General features: G+C 45.3%; 1 protein-coding gene across 2 annotated transcripts in view; it reads left to right on the forward strand.

The window, feature by feature from the left end:
- Positions 1-19,378, forward strand: part of BICRAL (BRD4 interacting chromatin remodeling complex associated protein like) — an 80,588-nt gene that overhangs the window by 45,485 nt on the left and 15,725 nt on the right. For both annotated transcript variants that reach the window (XM_030797040.1, XM_030797041.1), the window contains one exon: positions 18,640-18,745. In XM_030797040.1, the coding sequence (XP_030652900.1) occupies positions 18,640-18,745 (106 nt within the window). The remainder of the gene's footprint in view (positions 1-18,639; positions 18,746-19,378) is intronic.

Raw genomic sequence — 19,378 nt, forward strand, 5'->3', positions numbered from 1 at the left:
AAAATTTTTTTTTACACTTATGACTGGTTATCTTTTTTCTTGATTTTCTTTTTTGCCAGAGGGCGGGAGTAGGGGGTCTCACTCTGTCGCCTAGGCTGGAGGGCAGTGGTGCAATCATGGCTTACGGCAGCCTCAACCTACTGGGCTCAGATGATCTTGCCACCTCAGCCTCCCAGGTAGCTGGGACTACAAGCACGTACCAGCATACCTAACTAGTTTTTTGTATTTTTTGTAGATTTGGGGTTTCGCCATGTTGCCCAGGCTGCTCTTGAACTCCTGGGCTCAAGAAATTCCCTGGCCGTGGCCTCCCAAAGTACTGGGATTACAAGCCACCACATCCGACCTTTTTTCATCTTAAAATTTTTTATCCAGTGTAGCATTGTAGAGTGGAGGCTCTGGAGTTAGACTCTTGAGTTTGAATCTAAGCTTTATGACATGGAAAAAGTTAACTTACCACTCTAGACTTAATTGTCTTCCTCAGTGAAATGGGGATAATGATACTGCCATCCCATGGAGTTACCAGGCAGGTGAAATGAGATAATCTATACAAAGCACTTAGACACAGACCCTGGCAAATAGCAAATACTCCATAGGAGCCTGTATTTATACTTAATTAAATTCATTATGGGCATTTAAAATGAAAGCTTATTTTAGATTATTTATTTACATTGTATAGCAGGCTATTAGGACTGTGACTGTGGACTTGTTGAGGATGTGGTAGCTGCTTCTTGATTGCCAGCAGGAAAGGCTCATGGACTCAGTGTGACTCACTAGTGGGTAACTGGCCTGCAGCAGAGGGAAGCACATAAAGGGAGAGATCGAGGCACTCTGATTTGACCAAGTACCTGACCTGAGCTTGCTCTTACTATACTGTTATGCAGATTAATTACTGTGGGCAATTGGTAAACCATATAAGGATTATGTTTCTGAAAAGAATCTCAAGTAGTCATGAGCTTTAGTCCTTCACTGTCATCTGCTGATCCTTCAACGGTTCCATCTTTTGGTTCCCACTCATTCTGAGCATGCTCCATAGTTCCAGCTCCTCTTCTTCTCATCTGGGAGGACCCATGCCATACCCTACTTTCTACCCCTCAGTCCCGCATTTCCCCTGCCTTTCTCCTCCTCCACATTCAGAAGGATTCAAAAACTTCTGTTTGTATATGTCAACATATTTCAAAATCTTTTTTTTTTTTTGAGACAGTCTCACTCTGTTGCCCCAGCTAGCATGCAGTGGCGAAATCTCAGCTCACTGCAGCCTCCGCCTCCCAGCCTCAAGTGATCCTTCCGCCTCAGCCTCCCAAGTAGCTGGGAACACAGGTGCGAGCCACCATGCCCAACTAATTTTTGTATTTTTTTGATAGGCAGGGTTTCACCATGTCGCCCAGGCTGGTCTCGAACTCCTGGGCTCTAGCGAGCTGCCCCCCTCGACCTCCCAAAGTGTTGGGATTATAGGCATTCGCCACTGTGCTCAGCCAATATCAATCTTTTGAATATATATATCGGCCAGGAGCTGTGGTTCATGCCTGTAATCCCAGCACTTTGGGAGGCCAAGGTGGGCAGATCGCTTGAGGCCAGGAGTTTAAGACCAGCCTGGCTGACATGGTGAAACCCTGTCTCTACTAAAAATACAAAAATTAGCTGGGGAAAAAAAAAATTAGCTGGGTGTGGTGACACACGCCTGTAGTCCCAGCTACTTAGGAGGCCGAGGCAGGAGAATCACTTGGACCTGGGAGGCGGAGGTTGCAGTGAGCCAATATCATGCCACTGCACTCCTGCCTGGGCAACAGACTGAATGAAACTCCATCTCAAAATATATATATATATAAAATATATATTATATAATATATATAATATATGTATTTATATATATTTATATATATATATATCAATTTTTTAAACCATATACCTTTGACTTACTAATTTCACTAAGAATCCTAAGGAAACAAAGACTGCTTATGATTAAGGATGTTCAGTTTATTTGTTTTGGTTTCAAAGATATCAAAGGGGCGCGTGTGTGTGTGTGTGTTTGAAATAATATCAGTTGAACCTGGGAGGTAGAGGTTGCAGTGAGCCGAGATTGCGCCACTGCACTCCAGCCTGGGCGACAGAGCGAGACTCCGTCTCAAAAAAAAAAAAAAAAAATACAAAAATTACGTGGGTGTGGTAGTGTGCACCTGTAGTCCCAGCTACTTGGGAGGCTGAGGTGGACCACCTGAGGCCGGGAAGGTCAAGGCTGCAGTGAGGGTGATCGCACCACTGTGCTACAGCCTGGGTGACAGAGCGAGACCCTGTCTCAGAAAACAAAGAAACATAAAGAAACAAAAAACATGCAGTTAGTTAGTAAGAAGGTAAAACAGTTCCAAAGTAGTCTAGAGTGAAAAGCAAGTCTTTCCCCAACCTCCAGTTTCCTTACAGAAGCCTCACTGTAGGTTGTATTCCCGCAGAGCTATCTTCTGCATAGACAAGCACACGTAGTGCATACACATACTTATCTTCAACACGCCATAGACGTTTTCACTTAATGATAGAACTTGAGGATCATGTTATGTATGTATGTATTGATCAGCTTTACGTTTATTATAATTAATTAAGCAATCATCCATAGCATGGTCGTTTCCTTTTCTTCTTTGCTATATAATAAATAATGCTTCAGAGGGAGGGGGGAGAAAAATACCTCTTTCTCTCTCACTCCTAAAAGTTTCAGTTATTCAAAGGTAAAAAGAAGCCTACACTAGCAGCTTCAAAGCAGCTGACTTTTTATGCCAAAAAGCTTTGGGAACTAGGTCAGTTGCATTATTTCAAGTGTTCAAGTGTGTTTCCGCTGTAAGTTTTCAGGAACAAGTGAAACCCCAGGTTTATTAAAATTAAGGAACCTACCCTTGGGTACACAATTAGTTGAAATAGTAGTATTTAGGTCAGCTACCATTTAAATTCCCGGGACACCCAGAAACACAGAAATTATTTCCTTTCTGTGTAGTTTCTTTTTTTTTTTTTTTTTTGAGTTGGAGTCTTGCTCTGTTGCCCAGGCTGGAGTGCAGTGGCGCAATCTCAGCTCACTGCAACCTCCACCTCCCAGGTTCAAGCAATTCTCTTGCCTCAGGCTCCTGAGTAGCTGAGATTACAGGCGCATGCCACCACACCCAGCTAATTTTTGTGTTCTTAGCAGAGACGGGATTTTACCATGTTGGTCAGGCTGGTCTCAAACTCCTGACCTAGTGATCCACCCACCTCGGCCTCCCAGACTGCCGGGATTACAGGTGTGAGACACTGTGCCTGGTCCTCTGTGTAGTTTCTATGTAATATTTCTTTTTTTTTTTTTTTTTTTTGAGATGGAGTCTAACTCTGTCACCCAGGCTAGAGGGCAATGGCACTATCTTGGCTCACTGCAAGCTCCACCTCCCTGGTTCAAGCGATTCACCTGCCTCAGCCTCCCAAGTAGCTGGGACTACAGGCGTGTGCCACCACGCCTGGCTAATTTTTTTGTATTTTTAGTAGAGACAGAGTTTTGCCATTTTGGCCAGGCTAGTCTCGAACTCCTGACCTCAGGTGATCTGCCTGCCCCGGCCTCCCAAAGTGCGGGGGTTACAGGTGTAAGCCACCGCACTCAGTTTTTCTGTGTAATATTTCTATATAAATTACTTTATAGAATGTCATAACAAACAGAAATATAATTACTGAAGGCTTTTGACGTTTGTATATTTGTGGAAATGTAATTCAGCAGGTTTTGATACTATAAATGGTTAATGTTAGCGATGACTATGTTTTTAAATATAAATATAATATTGTTTTTAATATAGATAATACATTAACTTGGTTCAAAAAATCAAATGGGGCCGGGCATGGTGACTCACGCCTGTAATCCCAGCATTTTGGGAGGCCGAGGCAGGTGGATCACCTGAGGTCAGAAGTTCAAGACCAGCCTGAGCAATAAGGTGAAACCCTGTCTCTACTAAATATCCAAAAATTAGCCGGATGTGGTGGCAGGCGCCTGTAGTCCCAACTACTCGGGAGGCTGAGACAGGAGTATTGCTTGAACCTGGGAGGCGGAGGTTGCAGTGAGCTGAGATTGTGCCACTGCAATCCAGCCTGGGTGACAGAGCAAGACTCCATCTCAAAAAAAAAAAAAAAAAGAAAAATCAAATGGTACAGAAATATGTATACTACAATGAAGAGTTTCCCTCCTTGTCTCGTTGCCCAGCCACCCAGTTGCCATCAGGCAACCAGTGAAACCAGCTTTTATGGTGTGAGCTTAAGTTCCTTCCTCACTTTTGTATTGGGAAAACTTTCAAACCCATGGACAAATTGGAAGAGTACAGTGAATACAGTCACGTGGTATCACCAGTCGTTTCTGTTTTGCAGTATGTGCTTTACTGGTGCTAAATGTCTGTAGTCTCTCTCTATGTGTATGTACACACACACATTTATACATTATTTATATACTTTTTTCTCTTAACCATTTGAAAGTACTCTGCAAACGTCACAACTTTTTATCCCTAAATACTTCAGCAGGTGTCTCCTAGGAACAAGGACCTTTTAATACAATTATATCAAATTTCTTCCATTTGGCCCAATAACGCCTTTTACAAAAACAGTTTTTCACTTTAGAATCCAGAGAGCACTGATTTCATTTAGTTGTCACATCTCTTTAGTCTGTAACAGCCCTGATCAGTTGTCTTCTCAAGTGGCCTTGTCTGCCTGGACTTGTCTGACTGGAATTATGTTTCCTCATGACTCGACTTCATCAGGCTAAACGGTTTGGGCAAGACACATGTTGGTTTGTCCCATTCGTGGTGATGCTGAGTGTGGGCACTTGGTTAAGTGGCCTCTCCCAGATTTCTCCGCAAGGGTCTCAAAGGTGTCTTGTTCCCTTCATAAAGAAGAAATGATCTCCAGGATAGACCATGTGACTATTCTGTTTCTCAGCCTCTCACCCTTTGATGCCCCTCACCTGAATATTATATTGATAGTCACAAAATAATGATTTTATAATGGTAGTATCCTATCTATATTTATTGCCTGGGATTTTTCCAGAAAGAAGAGCTTTTTTGGCCAGGCACAGTGGCTCACACCTGTAATCCCTGAACTTTGGGAGGCAGAGGCGGGCAGATCACTTGAGGTCAGGGGTTTGAGACCAGCCAGGCCAACATGGCAAAACCCCATCTCTACTAAAAATACAAAAATTAGCCGGGCGTGGTGGCGCATGCCTGTAATCCCAGCTACTTGGGATGTTGAGGCAGGAAAATCCCTTGAACCTGGGAGGCAGAGGTTGCAGTGAGCTGAGATTGTGCCACTGCACTCCAGCCTGGGTGATAGAGCGAGACTCTGTCTCAAAAAAATAAATAACGGGTTACCTGAGGTCAGGAGTTCAAGACCAGCCTGGTCAACATGGCGAAACCCTGTCTCTACTAAAAATACAAAAATTAGCCAGGTGTGGTGTCGTGTGCCCATAGTCAGAATCACTTGAATTTGGGAGGCAGAGGTTACGGTGAGCCGAGATTGTGCCACTACACTCCAGCACTCCAGCCTGGGCAACAGAGTGAGACTCTGTCTCAAAAAAAAAAAGAGCTTTTTCTTCCTCTCCTTCCCATTTTTTTTTTTTTGAGTAGCACTGTGAACTCTTAGGGATCATTATTGTTGTTGTTAGGATTTTTTAAATTATTATTATTATTTAAAAAAATAGAGCTGGGGTCTTGCTATGTTACTCAGGCTGGCTCTAACTCCTGGGGTTAAGCGATCTTCCCACCTCAGCCTCCCAAAGTGCTGGGATTACAGATGTGACCTACCAGGCCTGGCCCAGGATTTTTTATGTTTGTTTTTTAGAACTTTTTATTATGAGGAATTTTAAACACAAAGTAGACAAAGCACTGTCATGAGCCCCCATACTCCCTCAGCTTGAGTATTTTACCACTCATGGCTGCTCTTGTTTCATCCACACCCCCATCCCCTTTGCCCCTGCCTGGTATGATTTTGAAGCTCACCCATCATATCAGTTCATCTGTCATATTTTCGCACATATCTCTAAGAGATCATATATTCTTTCTGTATTTAATGTATTATTTCTGTATTTAATATATTGTAATTTATTGCGTTCCTCATTCTTTTTGATGCTTAAATTGTCCCAAATCTGATCAATGGAAGCCTGTTTGAGCTGGCTTCTATACTTTTGACATGTCTTCACCTTCTCTGAACATTTCCTTGCTTTGTGTCACAAGACATTGTAGGACTGCCTTAGATTACCTTGCCTCAAACCTGGAATCAGCCATTCTCAAAGGAGACTATGAACTAAGTCTCTTTGTGCAGAAAGTAATTTACAGGATTTACACTTTCTTGTAAATGGATTAAAATTCAAAAGTCAGTTGCTAAGGAGACAATTTAAAATAATCTATCAAACAAAAGTAAACAAATTAGTATAGGTCCAAATCTCTCTATTATTTTTATTTTATTTTATTTTATTTTTTTTTTGAGACAGAGTCTCGCACTGTCTCCCAGGCTGGAGTGCAGTGGCGCAATCTTGGCTCACTGCAACCCTCTGCCTCCCGGGTTCAAGCGATTGTCCTGCCTCAGCCTCCCATGTAGCTGGAATTACAGGCACCCACCACCACACCCAGCTAATTTTTTGTATTTTTAGTAGAGACAGGGTTTCACCATGTTGGCCAGGCTGATCTCGAACTCCTGACCTTGTGATTCGCCTGCCTCAGCTTCCCAAAGTGCTGGGATTACAGGTGTGAGCCACCGCACCCGGCCTATCTCTCTATTATTTATTTATTAGAGGTGGGGTCTCGCTATGTTGTCCAAGCTGAACTCCTGGGCTCAAGTGATTCTCCCACCTCAGCCTTCCAAATAGGATTACAGGCAGGAGCCATAACACTCAGACAAATCTCTTTATTTTTGTTTTGTTTGTTTGTTTGTTTGTTTTTGAGACAGAGTCTCACTCTATCACCCAGGCTGGAGTGCAGTGGTGCAATCTTGGCCCACTGCAACCTCTGCCTCCCAGGTTCAAGCGATTCTTCTGCCTCAGCCTCCCAAGTAGCTGGGAGTGCAGGCATGTGCCACCACACCCGGCTAATTTTTTGTATTTTTAGTAGAGACAGGGTTTCACCGTGTTAGCCAGGATGGTCTCGATCTCATGACCTCATGATCTGCCCGCCTCGGCCTCCCAAAGTGCTGGGATTACATGAGCCACCGCACCCTGCCTGTTTTTGTTTTTTGAGATGGAGTCTTGCTTTGTCGCCCAGGCTGGAATGCAGTGATGCAATCTCAGTTCACTCCAACCTCCACCTCCCAGTTCAAGCGATTCTCCTGCCTCAGCACCCCCTAGTAGCTGGGATTACAGGCGCCTGCCACCATGCCTGGCTAATTTTTATATTTTTAGTAGAGACTGCACCTGGCCCCAAATCTCTTTGGATCACTAAAGGATTTTGTAGATTCAAATTTTATTGAGAGCAGGCAGGGCGCAGTGGCTCATACCTGTAATCCCAGCACTTTGGGAGGCCGAAGCGGGTGGATCACTTGAGGTCAGGAGTTCAAGACTAGCATGGCTAACATGGTGAAACCTCGTCTCTACTAAAAATACAAAAATTAGCCAGGTATGGTGGGGCATGCCTGTATAATACCACCTACTCGGGTGGCTGAGGCACAAGATAGCTTGAACCCAGGAGGCAGAAGTTGCAGTGGGCCAAGATCGCACCACTGCACTCCAGCCTAGGCGACAGAGCGAGACTCCATCTTTAAAAAAAAAAAAAATTGAAAGCAGCTGAGCCCATATCACCTATAGTACCTACCATGCTTTGGATGTGAGAGTGCCTGAATGATCACTCTGAATTTCTTTTTTTCTTTTTTTGAGATGGAGGCTCGCTTTGTCGCCAGGCTGGAGTGTGGTGGCACGATCTTGGCTCACTGTAATCTCCGCCTCCCGGGTTCAAGCGATTCTCATGCCTCAGCCTCCTGAGTAGCTGGGACTACAGGCGTGCACCACCACACCTGGCTAATTTTTGTATTTTTTAGTAGAGATGGGGTTTCACCATATTGGCCAGGCTGGTCTCGAACTCCTGACCTTGTGATCCTCCCATCTCACTCTCCCAAAGTGCTGGGATTACAGGCGTGAGCCACGCTGCCCTGCCAATCGCGCTGAATTTTTGCTCAAGTTTCTAGTCCTGCTTTGCCCCTCCCTGCTTCCCTACCCCCCTTGTAGCTCAGCCTGCCTACCTTATGTGGAACCGTTGTATTTTCAGACATCTGGACTTAAAAATCTAAATGTTCTTGTTTTCTCCTTCTCCTTCTATGCCTTTAATGAATTACCAAATCCAATAAATGATTTGAAAATGTCTCCTATCCATTCTCTCCAATAACAATGAAAATACTAATCATATTATTAACAACAAGGGCAGTGCTGAGGCTCCACACACTATTTCTAATTACGCTGGAGCTACATGTAGCATTATTGTTCCCACGTCACAGCAGAGAATATGGGGGTTCAGAGCTTGGACAAATTACTCATAAAGGCTAACTTTACCTGTTAGTTATCTATACCACACTGCTTCCCATTTTTCTCCTTTTCTACATCCATACCCTAAGGTAGGCTTTAAGAGAGACTAGAATATAACAGAAAAACAGGAGGTGAATCAGCAGTTCCAGCTCAGTCATAGGTGCCACTCTGCCAGCGAGTGGTTTTCTGAGCTAAGCTTGTATCTTAAAACTCTCTGAGCCCTAGTTTTGTCTTTTCTAAAATGAGGAACTCTAGCTCTGCAATAAAATTACCTGGGGAGCTTTTTAAAACTGTGGATGCCTGAGCCTCACTCACATAAATTCTGACTTAAATAGTCTGGAGAAAGGGCTTTAGGCATCAGCATTTTTCAAAAGCTCCCCAAGTGATTTTAAAGTGCAGCCAGGATAGAGAAGCACTGTGCTACCTGATTTCCAAAGCCCATTGCAACCCTAATGCCTCCTAATTAGACAGCTGCAACAATTATCTAGGTGATTAATCTGCCTTCGTCCTCTTCCTAAAGAAGGCAGATTTGCACATTAATTCTCCCAAAATATTTGAACAAAATCATCAGGGAGCTTCTCATTCCCACGGGAGAAAGCACAAATCTCTGACCTAGCAGTCAAGGTTCTCTAGTCAGAAACCCTCCACTTCCACCAGGCTGGTCCCCTGTTTTTCCCACGAATAGGCCAGACTCATTGTGTGTTCAGGCCTTTATTGATGGGTATACATTGAATGTCCTTTCCTTCCCTGTTTAAATTCTTCCCCTCCTTCAGGGCCCCACCCAAAGCCCCTAGAAAAAATGAAGGTTTTTCAGTCCCTTCACTGATCTCTTCCTGCCTATTATATTTTTTATTTGTACACCCCACTAGGTACATAACCACTTACTTTGTTAAATGTTTTCTACATTGATTCATCAAACAGTATTTGAGTATCTACCACATGCCAGCCCCAGACATATAACAATGTATCCCAGAGAGATAAGTCAACAGTCATAACACAGTATTTTTTTTTTTTAGATGGAGTCTAGCTCTGTCACCCAGGCTGGAGTGCAGTGGCGCAATCTTGGCTCACTGCAAGCTCCGCCTCCCAGGTTCATGCCATTCTCCTGCCTCAGCCTCCCAAGTAGCTGGGACTACAGGAGCCCACCACCACACCCGGCTAATTTTTTGTATTTTTTTTAGTAGAGACGGGGTTTTACCGTGTTAGCCAGGCTGGTCTCGAACTTCTAACCTCGTGATCTGCCCGCCTCAGCCTCCCGAAGTGCTGGGATTACAGACGTGAGCCACTGCGCCCAGGCAACACAGTATTTTAAGTGTGCTGCTAGGAGTAGTCCAGAGTGCGGGCTCCGAAAAGGAGCCTCTAACCTAGTTGGGATGGTCAGGAAGGTTTCCTTGAGGTGGAGTTCTCTGAGAGTTATCCAGGCAGAGAGGGTCTGGGTGAAGCATGTTCCATGAAACAGAAACAGCAAGTGCAGAGCCTGGAGAGAAAAGAGACCATGGTGCTGTGGGGAAAGGAAAACACGTTCAGGTGAGGCGAGTAGGGTGTTAGGTGGGAAAGGCGAGCACAAACCATGCAGGTCTTGGATGCCATGATGAGAGCCAGTGTTGTAATCTAAGCATGAAGTAGACCTACGCTAGCAGTGTAGGAAAGATGACGAGACATGAATGGATTTGAGACAACTAGGTTAGATAGAACTTGTGATTGATTGGGCATAGTGGAAGAATAAGGATGACTTACAGGTTTGTGACAGCGACACACAGGTTCACTGAGTTAGAAAAATGGGGAGAGATTTGGATTTGAAGGGAAGTTACTGAGTTTAGGGTATGTTTGTCAAGTGTGAGGTACCTGTAAGACAGCCATGTTATATGATACACGGCTATATATGCTGAAGCTGAACACTGAAATATGAGCTGAAATGGGATTGATCAGCATATAAATTTCTTTCTTTTTTTTTTTTTTGAGACAGGGTCTCACTCTGTCACCCAGGCTGGAGTGCAGTAGCACAATCTCAGCTCACTGCAACTTCCTTCTCCCTGGTTCAAGCGATTCTCCTGCCTCAGCCTCCTGAGTAGCTGGGATTACAGGTGTGCGTCACCACGCCCGGCTAATTTTTTTTTTTTTTTTAGTAGAGACAGGGTTTCATCATGTTGGTCAGGCTGGTCTCGAACTCCTGACCTTGTGATCCGCCCGCCTAGGCCTCCTAAAGTGCTGGGATTACAGGCATGAGCCACCGCGCCCGGCCAGCATATAAATTTCAACTGAAGCAATGGGAGTGGAGGAAATGGACCAAGGAGAGCATATAGTTAGAGAAGAAAACAGCCAGAGGAGAACCCCACAGCACCTCAACATTTAGGCTAAGGAAAGAGGATGGGCCGGGCACGGTGGCTCATGCCTGTAATCCCAGCACTTTGGGAGGCCGAGGCGGGCGGATCACGAGGTCAGGAGATCAAGACCATCCTGGCTAACCGGGTGAAACCCCATCTCTACTAAAAATACAAAAAATTAGCCAGGCATGGTGGCGGGCACCTGTAGTCCCAGCTACTCGGGAGGCCGAGGCAGGAGAATGGTGTGAACCTGGGAGGTGGAGCTTGCAGTGAGCCAGATCGCACCACTGCACTCCAGCCTGGGCTACAGAGCAAGACTCCATCTCAAAAAAAAAAAAAAGGAAAGAGGATGTTGCAGGCAGGGAAGAAGATGCACAGAGTGATGCACACAGAGAAGGAAGGTAAGAAGTGGGCGTTCTGATAGATTTAACAACTGGGAGGCTGTTGGTTGGAATGACTTGTTTCTGTGGAAGGGTAGGTGCAGAAGCCAGATGGCAACAGACTGAGGAGAGAGCAGGAGGTGTGCTCATGAGCATAGACAGCTGTCAGATAAATGAAGGTAACTGAAGAGCAATAGCTATGAGGATGTGTGGGATTAAGGGAATTATTTTTGTAGTGAAAAATGAGCTTTTTTCACAGCTGATGAGGAGAAAGACATTCATTCTAGAGCATTGCTAGGATTCTTTGTAGACAGAGGAGGGACACCTCTTCTATTGTAACAAGAGAAGGTGGGAAAAGGGTAAGATTGTAGCTTTCGCGGTAGGAAGTTATCTAGCTTATAGGTTTGCTTATAATGAAATAGCATTCAAAAGAGCTGATTAAAGGGAAAAAAAGGATTACTGGACAGCTGTGGGGTTAGATTCCAGTTGAGGCTGGACACACTGATCTATCATGTTTCTGTGAGCCTGTGTGTTTCTTGGATGGTAAATTTGAGGATAAAGACTGTTGGGTATCCTTCGGCTGCCTTCTCTGTTTTTTGTTTTTTGGGTTTATTTATTTATTTTTGAGACAGAGTTTCAGTCATCACCCAGGCTGGAGTGCAATGGTGCGATCTCGGCTCACTGTAACCTCCGACTCCCGGGTTCAAGTGATTCTCCTGTCTCAGCCTCCCGAGGGATTACAAGCGTGAGCCACAGTGCCCAGCCTGCCTTCTCTGTGATTACCGCAGTGCTGTGTACACAGTGGTTACTCAAATGGCTCATCAAGGGACTTTGGATTGCAGCTATCAGAAACTCCCCGTAACATGTTTGGGAGAATGTGTTTTGTGAATGAGCCCAAGTCCAGGAAGTATAGTGTAGCACCTTATGAGGGCAAGAATTCAGGTTCTCTGCTGCTCTCTGGGCCTCTTCAAGATAGCATGGCCTCTTATCTCTCCTTCATTGTTCTCTCTCCTTGTTCTCCTGGACTAAAATGATTGCCCCAGGCTATCTTTACATTATTCCAAACCAAGCATTTAACAGCCACTGGCAAGTGCACCGGTTTCCAATACTTAACAATACATCAGAATCAACTGGAAAGCTTTAAAAAGTTATAGATTCCTGGCCGGGCACGGTGGCTCACGCCTATAATCCCAGCACGTTGGGAGGCCGAGGTGGGCGGATCACGAGGTCAGGAGATAGAGACCATCCTGGCTAACACGGTGAAACCCCGTCTACTAAAAATACAAAAACAAAAAAAAATTAGCCGGGCATGGTGGCGGATGCCTGTAGTCCCAGCTACTCGGGAGGCCGAGGCAGGAGAATGGCGGGAACCCAGGAGGCGGAGCTTGCAGTGAGCCGAGATCGCGCCACTACACTCAAGCCTGGGCAATAGAGTGAGACTCCATGTCAAAAAAAAAAAAAAAAAAAAAGTTACAGATTCCTAGGCCAGGCGTCGTGGCTCACACCTGTAATCCCAGTACTTTCAGAGGCGGATCACGAGGTCAGGAGGTCGAGACCAGCCTGACCAACATGGGGAAACCCCATCTCTACTAAAAATACAAAAATTAGCTGGGCGTGGTGGCTGTAATCCCAACTACTCAGGAGGCTGAGGCAGGAGAATCGCTTGAACCCGGGAGGCAGAGGTAGTAGTAAGCCGAGATTGTGCCATTGCACTCCAGCCTCGGTGACAGAGCAAGACTCCGGCTCAAAAAAAATAAAATAATAAATAAATAAATAAATAAATAAAATAAAACGTTATAGATTCCTAAGCCCCACATTAGATTTCTGAATTGATCTTTGTGGATGGAACCCAGAAATTCTCCAGGTGATCTTGACGCAACCTGAATTTGAGAACCACTGCCTCTTGATATCCATCCCTTACCCCCGCTCCAAATTCTCCGGAGAGTCTGATTAGGCCACTTGTGGTTGAGTAAACCATGACTGGAGGGGTAGTCTGGGCGGCACAAGGAAGTAGTCTTCCAGGGCCTCTGCTGCTCAATCTGGAGCCTTTGTACAAATTAGGAAAAAGTGCCCCTCAGGGCCAAAGTATAAAAAGGCACCCCTCTGGGTAGACAACCTGCTTTACTGGTAGGCTTGGCACTTTTAGAGGGTGTGTGGTGGGTGCTTCTTCCCTGGACTTAGCTCTTACCTGCCCTCTGGCAAGTAATACCATGTTGTATATTTTCTTTTCTGTCTGATTGCATTAGCTACATCTTTCAATAATATGTTGAAAAGCAGTGATAAGAGGGTCATCCTTGCCTTATTATTGATCTTAGCAAAAACTTTAAGTTTTTTTGCCATTAAATATGAGTTAGGCTTGGTAGTTTATGCCTTTAATCTCCGCACTTAGAGGGGCTGAGGTGAGCGGATCACTTCAGACCAGACTGGCCAACATGGTGTAAATCCATCCCTGCTGAAAATAGAAACATTAGCCAGGTACAGTGGCACATGCCTATAGTCCCAGCTACTCAGGAGGCTGAGGTGGGAGAATCACTTGAGCCTGGGAGGCAGAGGTTGCAGTGAGCTAAGGTCATGCCACTACACTACAGCCAGGGCAACAGATAACCTGTCTCAGGGAAAACAAAAACAACAATGAATAAACCTCTCAAAATCTTTTTAAAAAGCATGAATTAGCTATAGGTTTTTTGTAGATGTTTATCAAATTGAGAAAGTTCCCCTCTATTCCTAGTTTGCTGAGAGTTTTTTTCATGAATGGGTGTTGCTTTTTGTCAAATACTTTTTCTGCATCTGTTGATATAATCATGAGATTTTTCTTCTTTAGCTTATCGATATTGATGTGATACATTAAAAGAATTGATTTTTGGCCAGGCATAGTGGCTCACGCCTATAATCCCAGCACTTTGGGAGGCCGAGGTAGGAGGATCTCTTGAGCCCAGGAGTTCAAGACCAGCCTGGGCAACATAGGAAGACCTCATCTCTACAAAAAAATTTAAAAATTAGCCAGGCATTGGCCGGGCACGGTGACTCACACCTGTAATCCCAGCACTTTGGGAGGCCGAGGCGGGTGGATCATGAGGTTAGGAGTTCGAGACCATCCTGGCCAACATGGTGAAACCCTGTCTATACAAAAATTAGCCGGGTATAGTGGCCGGCACCTGTAATCCCAGCTACTCGGGAGGCTGAGGCAGAAAATTGCTTGAACCTTCTCCGGGCGCGGTGGCTCATGCCTGTAATCCCAGCACTTTGGAAGGCTGAGGCGGGCAGATCATGAGGTCAGGAGGTCGAGACCATCCTGGCTCACACAGTGAAACCCCATGTCTACTAAAAATACAAAAAATTAGCCAGGTGTGGTGGCATATGCCTGTAATTCTAGCTACTTGGGAGGCTGAGGCAGGAGAACGGCGTGAACCCAGGAGGCGGAGCTTGCAGTGAGCCAAGATTGCGCCACTGCACTCCAGCCTGAGCAACAGAGCGAGACTCTGTCTCAAAAAAAGAAAAAGAAAACAGAAAAAGAAAATTGCTTGAACCCGGGAGGCAGAGGTTGCAGTGAGCCAAGATCACGCCACTGCACTCCAGCCTGGGCGACAGAGTGAGACTCCATCTCAAAAAAAAAAAAATAGCCAGGCATGATGGTGCATACCTGTAGTCCCAGCTACTCCTGGAGGCTGAGGTGGGATGATGGCTTAAGCCTGGGAGGTCAAGGCTACAGTGAGCTGTGATTGCACCACTGCACTCCAGCCTCAGTGACAGAGCAAGACCCTATCTCCAAAAAAAATAAAATCCTCAAGCGATTGTAAATTTTCATGCTTTGACATTAGATTATTATTTTTGTTTTCTTTCAGTCTTTTATATTGTAAAATAGAACACATTCAGGAAATGTATAAAACATAAATGTATCATTGACAATTAATTATGGCCGGGAGCAGTGGCTCACGCCTATAACCCCAGCACTTTAGGAGGCCGAGGCAGGTGGATCGCTTGAGCTCAGGAGTTTGAGATCAGCCTGGGCAACATGGTAAAACCCCATCTCTACAAAAAATACAAAAACTAGCCAGGCTTGATGGCACACATCTGTAGTCCCGGCTACTCGGGCTGAGGTGGGAGGATCCCTTAAGCCCAGGATGCAGAGGTTGCAGTGACCCGGGATTGCCACAGAGTGAGACTCTGTCTCAAAACAAACAACAATGACAAAACAATTAATTATAAAGCAGGTACTCACGGCCGGGCTTGGTGGCTCAAGCCTGGACAGGACACCTGTCCAGGTGTCCACCATATGGGGAACTTCCCATACTACAGTAGGACATCATGGGGTCACCTTTTAGGGGACATGCTGTAAAACTGGAAGATTTTCACGTTGACCCTTCCCCTCATGGGTTTCTTCCTAATAATTCATTGCCTGTCTACCTGGAATAGTTTAGGTTCGCCCTTCCCTGCTAGTGGAAGAATGAAAAAGGTGACCATGTCCACCTCTTTAATAACCTTCTGTCGCCTGGGCTGGAGTACAGTGGCTTCATCACTGCACTTCAGCCTCAACCTCCTGGGTCCGAGCAGTCCTCCCACATCAGCCCCGCCAAGAAGCTGAGACCACAGGCATGTGCCACCACATCCAGCTAATTTTTTAATTTTGTTGAGATGAGGTCTCCCTGTGTTGTCCAGACTGATCTCAATTTCCTGGGCTCAAGTGATCCTCCCACCTCAGCCTCCCAAAGTGTCAGGATTACAAGCATGAGTCACCACATCTGGCCTCCTTTTCATTTTTATATTACAAAAGAGAACCAAATAATTAATTGTTTAGAACGGATTTTTTTTTTTTTTTGAGGCAGTCTCACTGTGTCGCCCAGGCTGGAATGCAGTGGCACCATCTCGGCTCATTGCAAGCTCCGCCTCCCAGGTTCACGCCATTCTCCTGCCTCAGCCTCTCAAGTAGCTGGGACTATAGGTGCCCACCACCACGCCCAGCTAATTTTTTGTATTTTTAGTAGAGACGGGGTTTCACCGAGTTAGCCAGGATGGTCTTGATCTCCTGACCTTGTGATCCGCCCACCTCGGCCTCCCAAAATGCTGGGATTACAGGCGTGAGCCACTGCGCCGGGCCTAGAACAGAAATGTTAACATAAGTTTAGTTTGGTTGGATGCAGTGGCTCATACCTATAATCCCAGCACTTTGGGAGGCCAAGGCAGGTGGATCACTTGAGGTCAGGAGTTCAAGACCAGCCTGGGCAACATGGTTAAATCTCGTCCCTACCAAAAAATACAAAAATTAGCCAGGCATGGTCAGACCTACTCAGGAGGCTGAATCAAGAGAATCACTTGAACCTGGGAGGCAGACGTTGCAGTGAGCCAAGATCACACCAGTGCGCTCCAGCTTGGGTGACAGAGTGAGACCCTGTCTCAAAAAATAAATAAATAAATAAGCTTAGTTTGTCAATGGTCAGGCATTGCCAAGGTCTGTGTGAGCACTTACATGCGAATGGTTGGTGGGAACATTTTGCTGAGGCCAAGGTCACAGTTAAGTCCACTGTGCAGATGGTTAGACTAAACTCTAAATCCACTGATAGTATAAACAATATAACACTGAAGAGGCTGGGTGCAGTGGCTCACACCTGTAATCCCAACACTTTGGGAGACTGAGGTGGGCAGATCACCTGAGGTCAGGAGTTGGAGACCAGCTTGGCCAACACAGTGAAACCCCATATCTACTAAAAATACAAAAATTAGCCAGTCGTGGTGATGGGTGCCTGTAATCCCAGCTACTCGAGAGGCTGAGGCAGGAGAATCACTTGAACCTGGGTGGTGGAGGTTGCAGTGAGCTGAGATCACGCCACTGCAGTCCAGCCTGGGCAACGGAGCACGACTTCATCTTTCAAAAAAAAAAAACTGAAGAAAAAAACTCTGAAAAGTTACTGCACTATGAAGTAGTAATGGCACAGAGGATTAAAAACTGAGGGTAGGTAGGGCACGGTGGCTCACGTCTGTAATCCCAGCATTTTGGGAGGCCAAGGCAGGCGGATAACAAGGTCAGGAGTTCGAGACCATCCTGACCAACATGGTGAAACCCCATTTCTACTAAAAATACAAAAGATAGCCAGGCGTGGTGGCACACTCTTGGGTGGCTGAGGCAGGAGAATCACTTGAACTCGGGAGGCGGAGGTTGCAGTGAGCCAAGATCGCACCACTGCACTCCAGCCTGGTGACAGAGTGAGATTCCGTCTCAAAAAGAAAAAAAACTGAGGGTAATTTAAAAGCCCTTTATTGGCTGGGTGTGGTGGCTCACACCTGTAATCCCAGCACTTTGGGAAGCCAGGGTGGATGGACCACTTGAGGTCAGGAGACCAGACCAACCAATATGGTGAAACCCTGTCTCTACTAAAAATAGAAAAATTAGCCGGACGTGATGGCATGCACCTGTAATCCCAGCTACTCAGGAGGCTGAGGCAGGAGAATCCACTGAACTTGGGAGACGGAGGTTGCAGTGAGTCGAGATTGTGCCACTGCACTCCCGCCTGGGCGACAGAGAGAGACTCCGTCTCAAAAAAATAAATAAATAAAAGCCTTTTATCTTTTTACTTAAAATGTATTATAGAGGCTGGGCATGGTGGTGCATGCCTACAATCCCAGCTACTTGGGAGGCTGGGGCGGAAGGATCACCTGAGCCCAGGAGTTTGAGACCAGCCGTGGTAACATAATGAGACCCTATGGCAAAAAAATAATAATAATAAAATACGTTATAGAGATAACAGTGTTTTTTTTAAGAGCTAAAAAGGAACTTAGTTCTTAAACATTATCCATTTCATCTTCCCCATTTATAGAAAAGAAGCACACAACAATTTAAACATTGGATTAATTTTTCTAATTATATTTTGCTCAGGCTAATATTAAATTGATTTTCATTTCTCAATTGCATGCCACCTGAGAAGTGCATGTGTGTTGACACAACACAAACTAGAGATATACCAGATGGTAGTGATGAAATATACTTTATATCATCTACACAGCAAAACAATGAGTGGTGACAAAAAAATTTGGGGTTGGCCCTTGGTCCCTGACCACGTGCTTGGAGTCTGTGCAGACCCCACATAGGAGCTGATAGTCAGGATCATAATCCTAGCAGGCAGGATATAAGGTTACTGGGGGTAGAAATTCCCAGCTGCAGCCTTTTCATCTGAGCACCACAAACACAGCAACCCCGGGAGCAAGAAAATAGCCTGGTATCAACTGAGCATCCCCACTGAATGGCATCAGGAAAATTCAGTGTGCCTGCAGATTGTTAAAGGATGTACTTTGCAGTTCCCCTGAAGTGATAAGAAAATGCAATTATTAAATTTTTGTTTTGTTTATAATCTAACCTGAAGGTACCAGGGAGGCATGAAGAGGCTTGGTTGGTATTTAAAATAATCTGTTAAAGCTTTAGAAATGAAATTAATGTTTTCATCTTGGTCATGTTTCACAGGCTCAGAAAAAATGTCTGAATCAGACTTCCCCCATTTCTGCTCCCAAGACCACAGACGGCCTGAGGCAAGCACAGATCCCTGGGCTCTTGAGCACCACACTGCCAGGTCAGGAGCTTCCTCAGTTTGTGCCTGTCCTCCCAACACCCACGGGATGCCCTTCTCACTTTTCTCCCTCATTCTGCATGAAAGCTTTCTGGCTTAATCTCGTCTCCACTCTGATTATTCCTTTCTTTCTGTATCCTTTCTGCAAATAATATACTGTGTTGCATCAACTCTAAGATAGCATTGGGCCAGGCACAGTGGCTCACGCCTGTAATCCCAGCACTTTGGGAGGCCAAGGAGAGTGTATCACCTGAGATCAAGAGTTCAAGACCAGCCTAACCAACATGATGAAACCCCATCTCTACTAAAAATACAAAAATTAGCCAGGCATGGTGGCACACGCCCGTAATCCCAGCTACTCAGGAGGCTGAGGCAGGAGAATCGCTTGAACCCGGGAGGCAGAGCTTGCAGTGAGCTGAGATCGCACCACTGCATTCCAGCCTGAGTGACAGAGCGAGACTCCATCTCAAAAAAAAAAAAAAAACCCCACTAAGATAGCATCAATTGTAAGATGTACTATCATTTTTTATACTACCAAAAAGATAAAAAAGCACTTCTATCTAAATTAAGACACATTAAATTATGTGGGGAAAAAAATGCTTCTTAGAAACAATGAATTGAGGCTGGGCACAGTGG

This window comes from Nomascus leucogenys, chromosome 17 (assembly GCF_006542625.1).
Source record: "Nomascus leucogenys isolate Asia chromosome 17, Asia_NLE_v1, whole genome shotgun sequence".
Lineage (NCBI taxonomy): Eukaryota > Metazoa > Chordata > Mammalia > Primates > Hylobatidae > Nomascus > Nomascus leucogenys.